This window comes from Eurosta solidaginis, chromosome 5 (genome assembly GCF_040869045.1).
Source record: "Eurosta solidaginis isolate ZX-2024a chromosome 5, ASM4086904v1, whole genome shotgun sequence".
Classification (NCBI taxonomy): Eukaryota; Metazoa; Arthropoda; class Insecta; order Diptera; family Tephritidae; genus Eurosta; species Eurosta solidaginis.
This window is the reverse complement of record NC_090323.1, coordinates 119,801,645-119,815,942: the sequence shown is the minus strand read 5'-3', so window position 1 is coordinate 119,815,942 and position 14,298 is coordinate 119,801,645. Positions and strand designations below refer to the sequence as shown.

At 39.6% G+C, this 14,298-nt stretch overlaps 1 protein-coding gene across 1 annotated transcript; it reads right to left on the bottom strand.

Moving 5' to 3' along the window:
• Positions 1-13,143: 13,143 nt before the first annotated feature.
• Positions 13,144-13,956, bottom strand: LOC137254266 (putative nuclease HARBI1). The gene is given in 2 exon segments (XM_067791952.1): positions 13,144-13,295; positions 13,413-13,956. Coding segments are annotated over 2 exon segments (696 nt in total).
• Between the last annotated feature and the right edge of the window lie 342 nt (positions 13,957-14,298).

Here is a 14,298-nt window from a genome sequence, read left to right as displayed (position 1 = left end):
ACATTTTTTTTGTTTCGCAAGGATGTAGTCTACATGTTTTTAAAGGTGAATCTATCATCTATTATTACTCCTAAATATTTAATTTGATTTTTTACTCTAACATTTTCTTCACCAATTTTGACTTGAGGTACATATTTGCGTGCATTTTGGTACAAGTTTTTTCGCAATCCCTTAATAATCATACATTCGCTCTTGCGTGTGTTGATCTTTATTTTCCATTTCATGAAGTATTCATTTAGTTTGCTAAGGTATAAGTTCATTTCATCATTAGCTTTAGCAATTTGCCTCTGAGATCCCAACACTAAAATGTCATCTGCGTATATAAGGACTTTTATATCACAGGAATCGGGGTGAGCTTTTGTTGGTGGGTCTGGAAAGTCTGCAAGAAAGATGTTGTACAACATTGGCCCGAGCAAAGAACCTTGTGGCACACCTGCACTTACATCTCGTATGATAGAGTTGTTGTCGTCAATGGCAACGTAGAATGATCATTCTCTAAGATAGGTATATATCATTCTACATAAATTTTTATCAAAATTGAATTTTCTGTACATCTTATAAATTATACCTTCTACCCAAGCGGTATCAAAAGCTTTTTCAAGATCCAAACTAACGACAATGGTTGCCGCCTATTCAGATTGGTACATACAAAATCAGATAGTATTGTCAAAGCATGACATGAGGAATGCGAAGGACGAAAGCCAAAGTGATAGTCCTTTAATATTTTTTGTTCTTCAACATGAGATTTGATTTTGTCCAGTAAATATTCCTCCATTAGTTTGCTAATATTGGATAAAAGTGATATTGTGCGATAGTTAGTTATGGATTTAGGGTCGGAGTTCGGCTTTGGCACACACACAATCTTAGCTGTTTTCCACTCTTTAGGAAAATACCCTATATTATAAGATTGCTTGATTACCAAGGCAATATATTTCCAGAAAAAAGGAGACGTTTTCTTTAGGAGAAAATTTCATACGCCATCCTCGCCGGAGCTTTTTTTTTATTATTTTTAAAACGCAGGCAACAGCCAATGTCATCCGCCTTTATGAACATATTGAGGTCTACATTGGACACTTGTATATTATCATACTGGGGGATTTCACCATCGGCAGTTAAATTGTTGTCGAACGTAACAATTGGGCTATTACACCCGCATAGTTCGCTTATAGAGGTTTTAATATGTGATGCAAACTCAACCCTACCAATGTGTTCATTTTGTTTATGAACTTTTTTAAAGGAGTTGGCAAAAATATTGACTGTATGAAAATTTTCATGTACGAGGATGGTGTCACTGTTTCCAAAATTAGGTATATCAAAATCGATATCATTGTCACAACATATTGTTAAATCTAAATTTGCTGCTTGGCATTTAAACCACACAGACCTTTTATTTTTCTGTAAGTTCAGCTATTAACCCGTATTTTGGCAAAATAGTTAGACCAGTATTTGTTTTCGTTCAATTGTATTTGTTCTTTAATAATTTTAGTTAGGTTTCGAACTATAGCTGCGAGTGTGGCTTTACGTTGCGGATCAACGAATCTATGAATAGCACGGCGCAAACGCTTTTTCCCGCAACGTGGCAGGTTTATGAGACAACGGTTGCGAACTTTCACCTTTCTTTCTCTGTGGCATTACGATTAATTGGTAAATTATATTCGATAAGTTTGTTTGAAAGCACATCATTGAATCTTTTTACATCAATTTTGTCATAATTAAACCTCTCAGCTAATTGACAAGTGAGTACGTTATGATCTGATATTATATTTAATTTAATTTCGCTGTGATCTGATTCAAATGGAAGTGTTCTCAAACAGTCTCGACACCCATTTGGCACATCGAAATCAATTCCAACAAATGGGGTTACTAAAAATATATCTAAAAAGGATGCTGAGCTTTTAGATTAGGAGTGAATGTGTAGAACTTAATGTCCTCTTGCGTCAAAAGGTTTTTAATTTTGTTATAATCTTCTATAATAAATGCATTTATGCGAGTAACATTTTTATTGACAATGTTAAATGCAAAGTTTTTGTGGTTTAGTAAAATTTTCAATTTGTTAGCGATTTCTTTCTGATTTATATTATAACATATAAATACAGGTGGATTATTTTTTAACTTGCGTTTTTCCCGAACGGGTTGTGTGCTGAGCTGCTTTTTAGTTGGGTGAACATCAGCTTGGGCTGCTTCTCTTGAGGTACTAGGCAGCGAAGGAAAGTTCACTTCATCTACACTGTCTTGTTCCATTTCCACAGTTCCTTGTGCTGTGCTATTGTTTTTTTGGTTATTTTGTTGCATATTTGTGTTTTTATTATTGCTTTTTAAGCGGTCATTCTCTTCTTGAAGAGCTGCTTTTTCTGTACTAAGCCGTGCTTATTACAGATTTTAGTTCGTTTATTTGGGTAGAGAGTGATTGCAGCAACACTGCCATTGATTGGCTGTTCTCTACTCCGCTTACACTTTCCATGCTGTCAGATTGCTCGTCGTGTTGTTGTTTACGTTTCTTTCCATTTGTTAGTTTCACATTATTTTGTGCTTTCGTGTTCTCATTTGTTAGTTCGCATATGTCGCTTTTGTTGTTTTTAGTGCAGTGTCACCTTGAACTTCACTTTTTCTCGAGTTCACTTGCCCAGCAACATTTTGCACTGCGGGTATTTCATATATTTTATTATTTATAATTTCATTTAATTGTTTATTCAGAATTGCAAAGGGATTTTTACTATTATCCTTTTTACTCATTGTATATTGGTTTGTAAAGTTTTGTTTTAAGTATAATATATTTCATTTAGCAAAAAAATATAGCTTTTTTTATAAACACTGTCATACACTTGTAATTCGCTCTAACGCACGTCCGCTCTCGACAAACGATTGGTTTGAACTACTAGCTAATACCTTAAGGCATTGTAGTGTCCATATTTATGCTGATGATGTTCAGTTATATGTGTGCTGTCCAACTGACCGTGTTAGTATGTGTATTAATGACCTTAACTCTGACCTGACGCAAATAAGTACATGGGCATCTGTGAAAGGTTTATCAATAAATCCTGACAAATCTAAGTGTATTGTTATTCACAGAAAAGCCTTCGATACAATAGACTTAGATAAAGTATTGTCGGGTGGAGAAGTTATTGAATATGTTGACAGCGAAAAATCTTGGTTTAGTACTTAACAAAACTCTGACATGGAATAACCACATCATTAGAGCAGTTGGTAATGTGTACGGAATGCTTCGAACACTGTGGCTAGCTCAGTATTTCACTCCTTTACACATTGCCAGGTTAGCCCTTTCGAGGCTAGATTTAGCCTTTTGTTTTTTGTTTAGCTTCGTGACTTTTTTCTAGCCTTTTTTAATCCGAATGTATTTTTAATAATTTCTAAAAAAAATAATTTCAATAGTTCCTGTGAACACCTAATAGCTAATAATATGAGTTCTCTACAAAAGATTAATTCTTTTTCTGCTGAAAATAGCATTAATAGAGCTGCAGTGGCGAAAACTTATAACTATACAATGGAAAAATGTACACTCCACCATGGAATTTTGGTCGGAAGTCCGAGAACATAAAAATACCACCTTTTTTAGAACTTGTCGAATTCATATTTAGTTTTTTAATATTACCACTCAGTAACGCGGAGGTTGAAAGAATTTTTAGTGACATGAAAATTCTGAAAACTAAATTAAAGAACAAACTAAAAATTAAAATGCTTAATGCGCTGCCTAATATTAGATGCTCGTTAAAACGCTTATCTAAATGTTGTAATGATTTTGAAATTTCCGATGATCTCATATCTATGGTAAATAGCCAAACTTTATACGCAGACTTAAGCTCTTCTGATTTTTCAGACGGGGAATATTTTATATAAATAATTAGTTTGTAATATTTTTTTTTTGTGTATATACACATATGCAATCATTTAAAGTAATTACATGTGCTAGTCAAGGAAAATGTTATGAAGTTGTGTTTAAGTTATGTTTATAAGTTTTTATTTACAAATGTGTAAGCTAAAATATAAAAAAAAAAATTATGAATTAACCAAAAAAATTTCTGGCATTTTTTTAGCTTCTTTTTTTTCTAAATTTAGCTTTTTCTAACCTTTTTTTGCCAATCTAGCTTCTTTTTTTTATCACCTGGCAACACTGGAAGTGTCGCTCACAAACACACGCGCATGAGCTGTGAGAGAAGCTATAAAAATTTTGCATCTGTAGTTATAGCTGAGAAACTTATAGCAGATAACCAACTAGTAGATTCTAGAACAGAACCGCCTAGAAATGTCAACGAGGAAACCAAACACTAAAAAGGCAGCAACAGTAGAGGCGCGATAATCAGTTTGATTTAAGCATTCCATCTGTGTAGTAATAGCAGTGTTATTATTGTGAAGTACTTAAATAAAGGCCATTTTGCATTATTGAATAGTTGTGTTATTTATTCAACAGTTGGTGTCAGAAGAGGAATTGTTGAATAAATTCCGAAGATTGGGAATACAACTTGGACGTGGCAAAGTTGAATGAATTGAGGATCCAGCAACTGAAAAGAGTTGGAGAACCGTGGATTGAATACAACCGGCAATAAGATCGAGCTTCAAGCACGGTTACGAGAGGTAATGAAGTCGCAAGGAATTTATGTGGATGAGCATGTCTTTTATCCTGATGGGGACGAGACAACAACATAAATTGAAGAGAAAAACGAAACATCGCAGACAGTTACGAGCACAGACTTGAACATGATTTTGGCTGCAATATCTGCACAAACATCCACAGTAGCATCAATGTCGTCGCAAATGTTATCTCAACTGGAAGAACAGAAGACACGTATGTCAGAAATGTCGAAACAGATTACATCCAAGATGGAAACTCAGCTGGAATCGCAGGAGAACCGTATAACAGCGAAGATTGAAGCACAAGGGGCATGAATATCCGAAATGTCGGCGCAAGTTTCAGCACATATATCAGCGCAGACCTCTGCTTAACTGGAAGAGCAAGAAGGACGTATTGCCTCGAAGTTGGAGGCGCAAGATACAAAAATTTTACAGTTTTAGGAAAAAATCGAGGCCGAGGTGGATGCTTTGAGAGGACGTATCGAGCAGTTGCAATTAAACCGTCCAGCTGGTAAAAACACCATCCTTTGACGGTTCTGTTCCTTTCCAGGTCTTTAAGCTACAATTTGAGAAGACCGCAACAGTGAACAACTGGAATGGTGAAGATAAAGTTGCGGCACTTTTCGTAGCATTGAAAGGACCAGCTGCCGAAATCCTACAGACTACTCCAGAGTACGAACGGAACAGTTATGACGCATTGATGGCTGCTGTAGAACGACGGTACGGAAGCCAACACAAAAAACAGATATATCAAATAAAATTGCAAAACCGTTACCAAAAAGCTAATGAGACTTTGCAAGAGTTTACTTCGGATGTTGAAAGGTTGGCTCATTTGGCAAATGCGGACGCACCCGTAGAGTATACCGAGAGAATGAAAATCCAGAGTTTTATAAATGGCATACGGGACGTAGAAACGAAGCGAGCGACATATGCAAACCCAAAACCCACATTCGCAGAAACGGTATCCCATGCATTGACTCAAGAAACAGCGTCGCTTTTTATTAAGCCCGCCTACAAAGCTCATCGCGTGGAAGTGGAAAGGCCAGACTGGGTAGACAGAATTTTGGAAGCATTAAAGGGTACGCAGCAGAAGAATAATGATGCAGTCAAATGCTTTAAGTGTGGAAAGCCAGGGCACATTGCCAGTTATTGCAACACCCCAACAGTTCCAACAATGTGAGTGGTCGTAAACGCAGAGCTGAAGAAGATGAGCAGATCTCCAAGACCAATCAATCGTTAAACTAAAGCGAGTAAGCCGCAAGGGGCGACAGCTCACAAATTGGAAGAAGGTCAAACAACCTTACTGTCGGAGGACATGTGGATGGAAAGGAACGTTTACTGACTGTAGATACGGGTGCATCTCATTCCATCATTCGAGTGGATTTAGTCAACAAGAAGATAAGACCATTGCATGGAGCAAGATTGCGTACAGCCACTGGAGAAGACAGCACGATTCTAGGAGAAGTAGCATGTGAAGTCGCAATTGGGAACGTCACGGTAGTACACAATTTTATAGTGGAAGAGACTGTTGATGAAATCATAATTGGAGTGGACTTTTTAATCGACCAGGGCATCAAGATCGACATGCAAAGCAAGACGATGCGATATAAGAACATGGATGTACCACTTAATTTCGGCTACGAGAGAGGCTGCAGCAGTAAACGAGTGCTGGTGGAAGAGAGTTAGCAAATACTACCAAAATTAGAAGCAGTCATCTGGGCAAAGGTTGATGGAGATTGTGGGACAAAAAAATTGTGGGTTGTCGAAGCAGCAAACAAATCAGCACTGAACATGCTTGTAGGAAAAACCCTGGCTATGACAAAACAAGATGGACGTATTCCGGTAAGAGTACTCAATGAGTTCAAGTCACCACTCAAACTGAACAAAGGAGCTATTTTGGGAAGATGCCAAGAGGCTGAAGTAGTTATTAACTGTGAACAGCTCCAGGAACACGTTTCAACTAGCAAGACTGATCTTTCAAATGACATCACGGCATGCACGGAGAGACTAGATCAAGACTATCAGAGTAAGGCAAAGCAATTGCCCCTAAAGTACGCAAACATATTTGACCAGGATGGTTCCAAACCAGGCCGCACCAATGTTGTGAAACATCAAATTGACACTGGAGACGCGAGGCCGATACGTCAAGCTCCTCGTAGTGTTCCACTGGCGAAGCGGGAAGTTGTGAGTCAAATCGTACAAGAAATGAGCGACAGCGGCGTCATCGAACCATCAGCTAGTCCATGGAGCTCACCGGTGGTACTTGTGAAGAAGAAGGATGGGAAAATGAGGTTTTGCGTGGACTACCGCAAGTTGAACGACGTCACGAAAAAGGATAGCTACCCATTGCCAAGAATTGACGATACTCTGGACTCGCTGACATCGAAAGTAACATCAATGTCGTCAAATGTTATCTCAACTGGAAGAACAGAAGACACGTATGTCAGAAATGTCGACACAGATTACATCCAAGATGGAAACTCAGCTGGAATCGCAGGAGAACCGTATAACAGCGAAGATTGAAGCACAAGAGGCATGAATATCCGAAATGTCGGCGCAAATTTCAGCACATATATCACCGCAGATCTCTGCTCAACTGGAAGAGCAAGAAGGACGTGTTTCCTCGAAGTTGGAGGCGCAAGATACAAAAATTTTACAGTTTGAGGAAAAAATCGAGGCCGAGGTGGATGCTTTGAGAGGACGTATCGAGCAGTTGCAGCTAAACCGCCCAGCTGGTAAAAACACCATCCTTTGACGGTTCTGTTCCTTTCCAGGTCTTTAAGCTACAATTTGAGAAGACCGCAACAGTGAACAACTGGAATGCTGAAGATAAAGTTGCTGCACTCTTCGTAGCATTGAAAGGACCAGCTGCCGAAATCTTACAGACTATTCCAGAGTACGAAAGGAACAGTTATGACGCATTGATGGCTGCTGTAGAACGGCGATACGGAAGCGAACAGAAAAAACAGATATATCAAATAGAATTGCAAAACCGTTACCAAAAAGCTAATGAGACTTTCCAAGAGTTTGCTTCGGATGTTGAAAGGTTGGCTCATTTAGTAAATGCGGACGCAACCGTAGAGTACACCGAGAGGGTAAAAATCCAGAGTTTTATAAATTGCATACGGGACGTAGAAACCAAGCGAGCGACATATGCAAACCCAAAACCCATATTCGCAGAAACGGTATCCCATGCATTTACTCAAGAAACAGTCGCTTTTGAGTAAGCCCGCATCCAAAGCTCATCGCGTGGAAATTGAAAGGCCAGACTGGGTAGAAACAATTTTGGAAGCATTAAAGGGTACGCAGCAGAAGAATAATGATGCAGTCAAATGCTTTAAGTGTGGAAAGCCAGGGCACATTGCCCGTTATTGCAACACCAACCCTAACAGTTCCAACAATGTGGGTGGTCGTAAACGCAGTGCTGAAGGAGATGAGCAGATCTCCAAGACCAATCAATCGTTAAACTAAAGCAAGTCAGCCGCAAGGGGGGACAGCTCATAAATTGGAAGAAGGTCAAACAATCTTACTGTCGGAGGACATGTGGATGGAAAGGAACGTTTACTGACTGTAGAGGTTCATCTCATTCCGTCATTCGAGTGGATTTAGTCAACAAGAAGATAAAACCATTGCATGGAGCAAGATTGCGTACAGCCACTGGAGAAGACAGCACGGTTCTAGGAGAAGTAGCTTGTGAAGTCGCAATTGGGAACGTCACGGTAGTACACAATTTTATAGTGGCAGAGATTATTGATGAAATCATAATTGGAGTGGACTTTTTAATCGACCAGGGCATCAAGATCGACATGCAAAGCAAGACGATGCGACATAAGAACATGGATGCGCAGAGAACGAACACAGAACGTGCTCGATCGTTTCCTCCTCCAGCCCGCACTTCCTACATCTGCTATCACTGACCAAGCCTAATTTTAAGGCATGTGACGCCAGAAGGCAGTGTCCAGTCAGAATACCCGTCATGAGTCTACAGTCCTCTCTTTTTAATGATAGAAGCAACTTTGTTAGTCTAATAGCTTTCTCTTTTCTGAAATCAATGCTTGCCTAAATAAATGGTAAAACTTTAATACAGGTGATTCTATCGCTAAAAAGTGGCAACTTTTATCGTGCACAAAAAGAACACAAATGGCTACCCCGTGTATCAGCTGATTCTCTAAAGCGCGCTGTTAAGAAATAGTAATAAAAAACCAAATTTTCACAATTGTTGTAAAAAAATTACGGAGATGGAAAATTTTATGCATTTTATGGAAATGGACACACAAAATGTTAGCCCATAATTCAAAACTTTACAGCGTAAGTATGAATAATAAATTTTAACTACAATTTCAAAGTTCCACTGGATTTTCCTCTTTGCAGTGTGGTCAGAAGGTGAAACACGTCTCCTCCTCGATAGGTGCGCCCAATACTTACTTGATATTGGCCCACTGAAAACACTCAAGAACAAAACGGATATGTGGGTAAAGATTTCAACAGAAATTGAAGGGAAAATCCCGAAACAGTGCGAGGATCGCTATAAAAGACAGAAAATAGATTTCGAAAGCGAGGTCGATGAAATTTGTAAAATTGATGACTCCCTTGCACCCGAAATCTAAATGAGCAGCTATAAAGATGTTGTTAAATACAAGGAGGTTGTTACATGTGAAACGAACAAAAAAGTAAAATCAATCCAAGACACATTGAAGGAAATTGCACAAAATAAAGAGGAATCACGGGAAACACGTCATCGGGAAAAAATGGAGGCGGCGGATAAAATGCGATGTTTACTAGAAAAAATACTGGAAAATAAGTCAATAGAAGTCCTAATTACAGCCATAGTTGTGCACAAATATGATCACAGCACAAAGTTCCTAACCACATCACATTTTAAAAGACTGAATTCACTTTTTATTTTGTATAACAAAAGAATGCATTTACTTAATTTTTGTATTTATTTATTGAAATAAAAATCAAATGATTATTTACATATGTATGTTGTTGTACCAGTACTTCGGTCTGCTTCATCGGAAACCGTACGGATATTAGTCTGTAAAAATAAAATTTACAGATCGAGGTTGCGATACAGTAACTCTCGTCCCTCTTGGTAGGTTGCGTTCTTTTGGCTATAGGTAGTTTATCAGATACTGTTTACTGACGATTTCATTACCTCAACCAATAGATGGCATTCAGGAGTTATGAGAAGACATCCAGTCGCAGTTTTGAGTGTGTTATTATGGCAGGCTTGCAGCTTCTTCCATTGGGCGTCATGTAGTGCAGGTGACCATATTGGCGACGTGTAGTACAGTACCGACTGGCCAATTGTATTACATGTAGTCAGTAACGCTTCTTTGCCTTTCTCTACAGAGGCCACACCAAAGATTTCGGTAACTACCCTACGTGACCCCTTGTTTAAACCTTCTGGGCGTAAATTTAGCGTACCTAAATTGAACAGAGGCACGCCTACCACTGAGATAATTTGCGGTCCGGCTTTTTAGACTTGCTGGGAAACCATGTACTAAATTCGGCTGTATTGCAACGGAGCCTTCCCGATACCGGGCCACCTCGGGAAGTATTGATGGCCTTACCACAGTAAGGGGCGCTGCTGTGGCGGACGGTTCTTGCCACGTATATAATACTGGTCCGCTGAGCCCTCATTGGGTTTTTACAGCGATTGTAAGCCCTATTCTATACTATGGAGTTCTTGTTTGGTGGAAAGCCACACAAAAAGCAACCTACCTCAAAAAATTGGAGGGGGTATGCAGACTATCAATGATTAGCATCACGGGAGCCCTGAAAATAACCTCGACGGCTGCACTGTATGCGATTCTGCACATACCACATATAGATCTGGTAGCAAAGAACATAGCTTTAACAACGGCAACCAGGCTCGGTGCCTCAGGGCTAGAGGTTTACGCCGATCACTTTATCGGCGGCGGCAGCGTAGGCTTTATTATATACTGGCGGCGGCGGCGTGGTCGGCGCGCCGGCATATGCCGGTGCTCTTACTTTAAAAAAGCTTAATTTTGCTATTTAAAACAATAATATTTGGGAAAGGTTTTGTTTGTATGTATTTAAGGAAATCAACGTTTTGGCCATTTCGGAAAGATCCGGGGTTTTTGCCTCAAAATCTCGCAGATCGTTCAAAAATTTTCAGGAGCAGCTCCTTGCGGAGGGATTGTCCTTCGTTCACTTACTCCAGAGAAATTTCGAACCTATCCCCGGAATTGGTACTGCTGCGTCTGTTGTAAAGAAATAGAGATACATAAAATGGCCACACTTTTGTCTGTATATCTCGCACAAAGCGTAGTTTTACCTGGGGCTAACTCCTAATAATCGTCGCGAACACAATTTCTTTAAATTATTTGTGGCTCCTTGGCGGTAATGCACAAAGGCGGCTTACAGTTGCTATTAATGGTCTATTAATACTCATGACGCTCGTGGCACTCCCCATCAGGGAGAGAAATTAGATGCTAACCAAACAGTTCCTGTTGAATACCCAGAATACCCTGGGCATCCCAACAGACATCTGATTGATGAGCCAACACTACCTAGGGACTTAAGGAGTCATCTCCGTAAGCATTTTGAGGAAATACGGCACCTGAGAACTCAGCCTTATGAAGCAAAAAAACACAAGCAGGTCCTTGGTGAACTCCACAAACAGGCGTCGGAACTTTATGCCAGGAATTGCCCGGTGAATCCAGTACTCAAAAAACAGTACCCAAAACTTGCGAAGGAGGAACGCATACTGCCCAGGGAAATGCGAGTCACTCTGGCTCAACTTCGTCCTGGATACTGTAACAGGTTAAACTCTTACATATCCAGAATCAACCCCGACATACAAAATGTACGCCCCGCTTGCAATGTGTCCCCACATGACACCAACCATCTCTTTAATTGTAATGTGGAACCAACGCCTCTAACACGCCTTTCATTACGGTCCACCCTTGTTGAAACAGCAAGTTTCCTTGGACTCCCGTTAGAGGTTATTGATGACAATTTGTGATCGGTCGCAGCTATTAGGTGGGGCGAAGCATTGCTACAACAACAACAACAACAACAACTCTCTTGGCACAGGGCGCCTCCAGTTTTTACGGCTGTTTTTAAGAGCTACAATTCCCGATGTGACCATTCGGCCAAGGATGCCGCCCTCGTCTAAGTGGATGTCATTGCGGAATGGATGAAAGTCGTATAATCCTCGGCGCATCTTCATAATTAAAATTTTACAAGGACCCTGGATAAAATTTTTAAAATGTAGACCAAAGTTTGCAGACGTTTGTGTTGACAACATTGATTTCAATAGTCTTCGTTAAATCAAAACGATATTTTAGAATGAAAGTTGACCGATTTTAAGTTGAAAGATGTTAACTGTTGTTTTCCGGCCTTATGATATAAGAGCTCTCATACGTACATACATATATCCTCAACTTAAGTATAAGTAGAATCATTTCAAAGGGGTGTTTATGCCACTAGAACCTACTAAATGAATTTGCTTCACTGATTTCGCTTATTCTTTCAGCCAATCCCAATAAAACTTTTTTAAAAATCGGCACCTTTTTTGGGTATTTTGCTTTTTTTTAACAAAGTGAGGACAATTTGAAAATATTTTCGCCGTGGGCCATTTTATTTGAATTCATTATTCATTATTAATTTTTTGAAAAAAAAAAAACTAAATATGCAAAGTGAGCACATAAATTATTCTATAACATTTCTTTTAGTTTTTTTTTTAAATAAAAAAAAAAATAAATGTAAGGCGCGATAACCTCCGAAGAGATCTAAGGCCGAGCTTCTCTTCCAATTTGCGTCGTGCTCCTCTTGATTTTTCCCTACAAATTGGCCGGACGGGACCTACATATTTTATGCCGACTCCGAACGGCATCTGCAAGGCAGATGAGTTTTCACTGAGAGCTTTTCATGGCAGAAATACAATCGGAGCGCTTGCCAGACACTGCCGAGGGGCGACCCCGCTTAGAAAAATTTCTTCTAATTGAAAAATCTTATTTCTAAAATTTTGATGTTGCTTTGCCCGGGAGTTGAACCCAGGGCATACGGTGTGATAGGCGGAGCACGCTACTATCACACCACGGTGGTCGTCGGTTTTAAATAACTTGGTAAATTGGGCGATGCAAAGTGCGTGTTAAGCTGATATCGAAAACACCTGTTTTTTTAAATAACTTTTGAACAGTTAGAAAGAGTGAAATTTCGCAATTAGTTTCTTATAACTGGCAGTGATGCGCATCCGTTGATACCACTTTCGTCCATATCCGACCAGTTTTCGACATGAACAATAAACAGTCTTAAACGAGAAAATGTAGTAACGCGCCGGACGCCGCCGCCGCCGCCGCCGCGCCGATATTTTGGACATTCGGCGGTGGCGTGCGAAATACGACCAAAATCGGCGGCTCTACTCGGGGCAGCTTCCTTTCCGCACCCGTATTTGGTAGCAGAGGAAGTGGGAGACCTCCACTGAGTTGGGAAAAAACTTGGTCTCCCTTGATGCTCCCAATTGGCGTCAGTTATCGCGAAATATGGATGACTGTTGCGAAACGGCCAACTCTGCCTACGTGGCTAAACGCCAATGAATGATGATGAAGTAATCATTAAACTATTATGTCGATAGCATTCCAACGGACCTGCCACACTACGCCAGGACTGATCACGAAAAAAATCTAAATATTTAGTACAACGAATTTCATAACACTCTGTAACATCTTTTATATCTTTGAAATACTTATTAAAATATTTATGTTTATGGTTTCACACGTTGAAAAAATTGTTTTTAATTTCATTCCGCTTTAGCTGCCCCAACTGAGTTAGCAACTGATCTCTTCTGTCACCCCCGTTGCCGGAAGGGGCGATCTCAGGTTCTACAATATGGTCGATATCAATGTCACAACTATCATTTCTTGCTATGCAAATGTTGTGAAGTGTGCAGCAAGCTATAATGAACTTCGCCATGCTTTCGACATTGTGAAAATCTAAGCGCATTAGCTGGCGAAACCGAGATTATAGGACACCAAACGTGTTTTAAATTTTTACGCGCGTTTGCCAAAATTTTAGATTGTACTTCTTCTCTGTTTCGCACACATTTCCATAATCTCGAAATGGTGTCAGTAAATATCCACGAAGAGGATAGGCAGAATCACAGAGCAAGTGGTATTTTGGTGCCCATGCATTTTGCAATTCACTTCCTATGAACGCTAATTTTAAAATCCGTGAGTCATGAATTTTATTTGGAATACCTGTGTACACGTCCAAAAAATGTAGGTTTGCATCGCAAATTCCTTGTAGGGTTATCGAAACAGAGTCGTGCCTGTTTGTATAAGTGGAACGGATTTTACCCTTAGGCTTTCTGGCGGTAATGTACGTACCATCTACCATCTATACAACCCAAAACGTTTGGAAACCCAACAATCTGTAAAACGTAAAATTTTAGATAATCACCCTTATCGCGAAGTTCACGCGGAAAAGTGTTCGCCTTCACTTCTTTTGTTCGGGTGAACTTTTTCCGCCTATCGGCAATTTCGGGCGAACAAAAGTTCACTTCGAAACAGCTGATGCTCTATTGCGAATTGGCAGTGAACAAATAATTTACTTACAATTGTGTAAATTTTGTAACCAAGCATATATTTCCTTAAAATACAACAAAAATAGAAATAAAAATGTATAAAATAATGTTTAGTATTGCACTTAGGTTGGTATTGATTGAGCGTGAGGAGAATA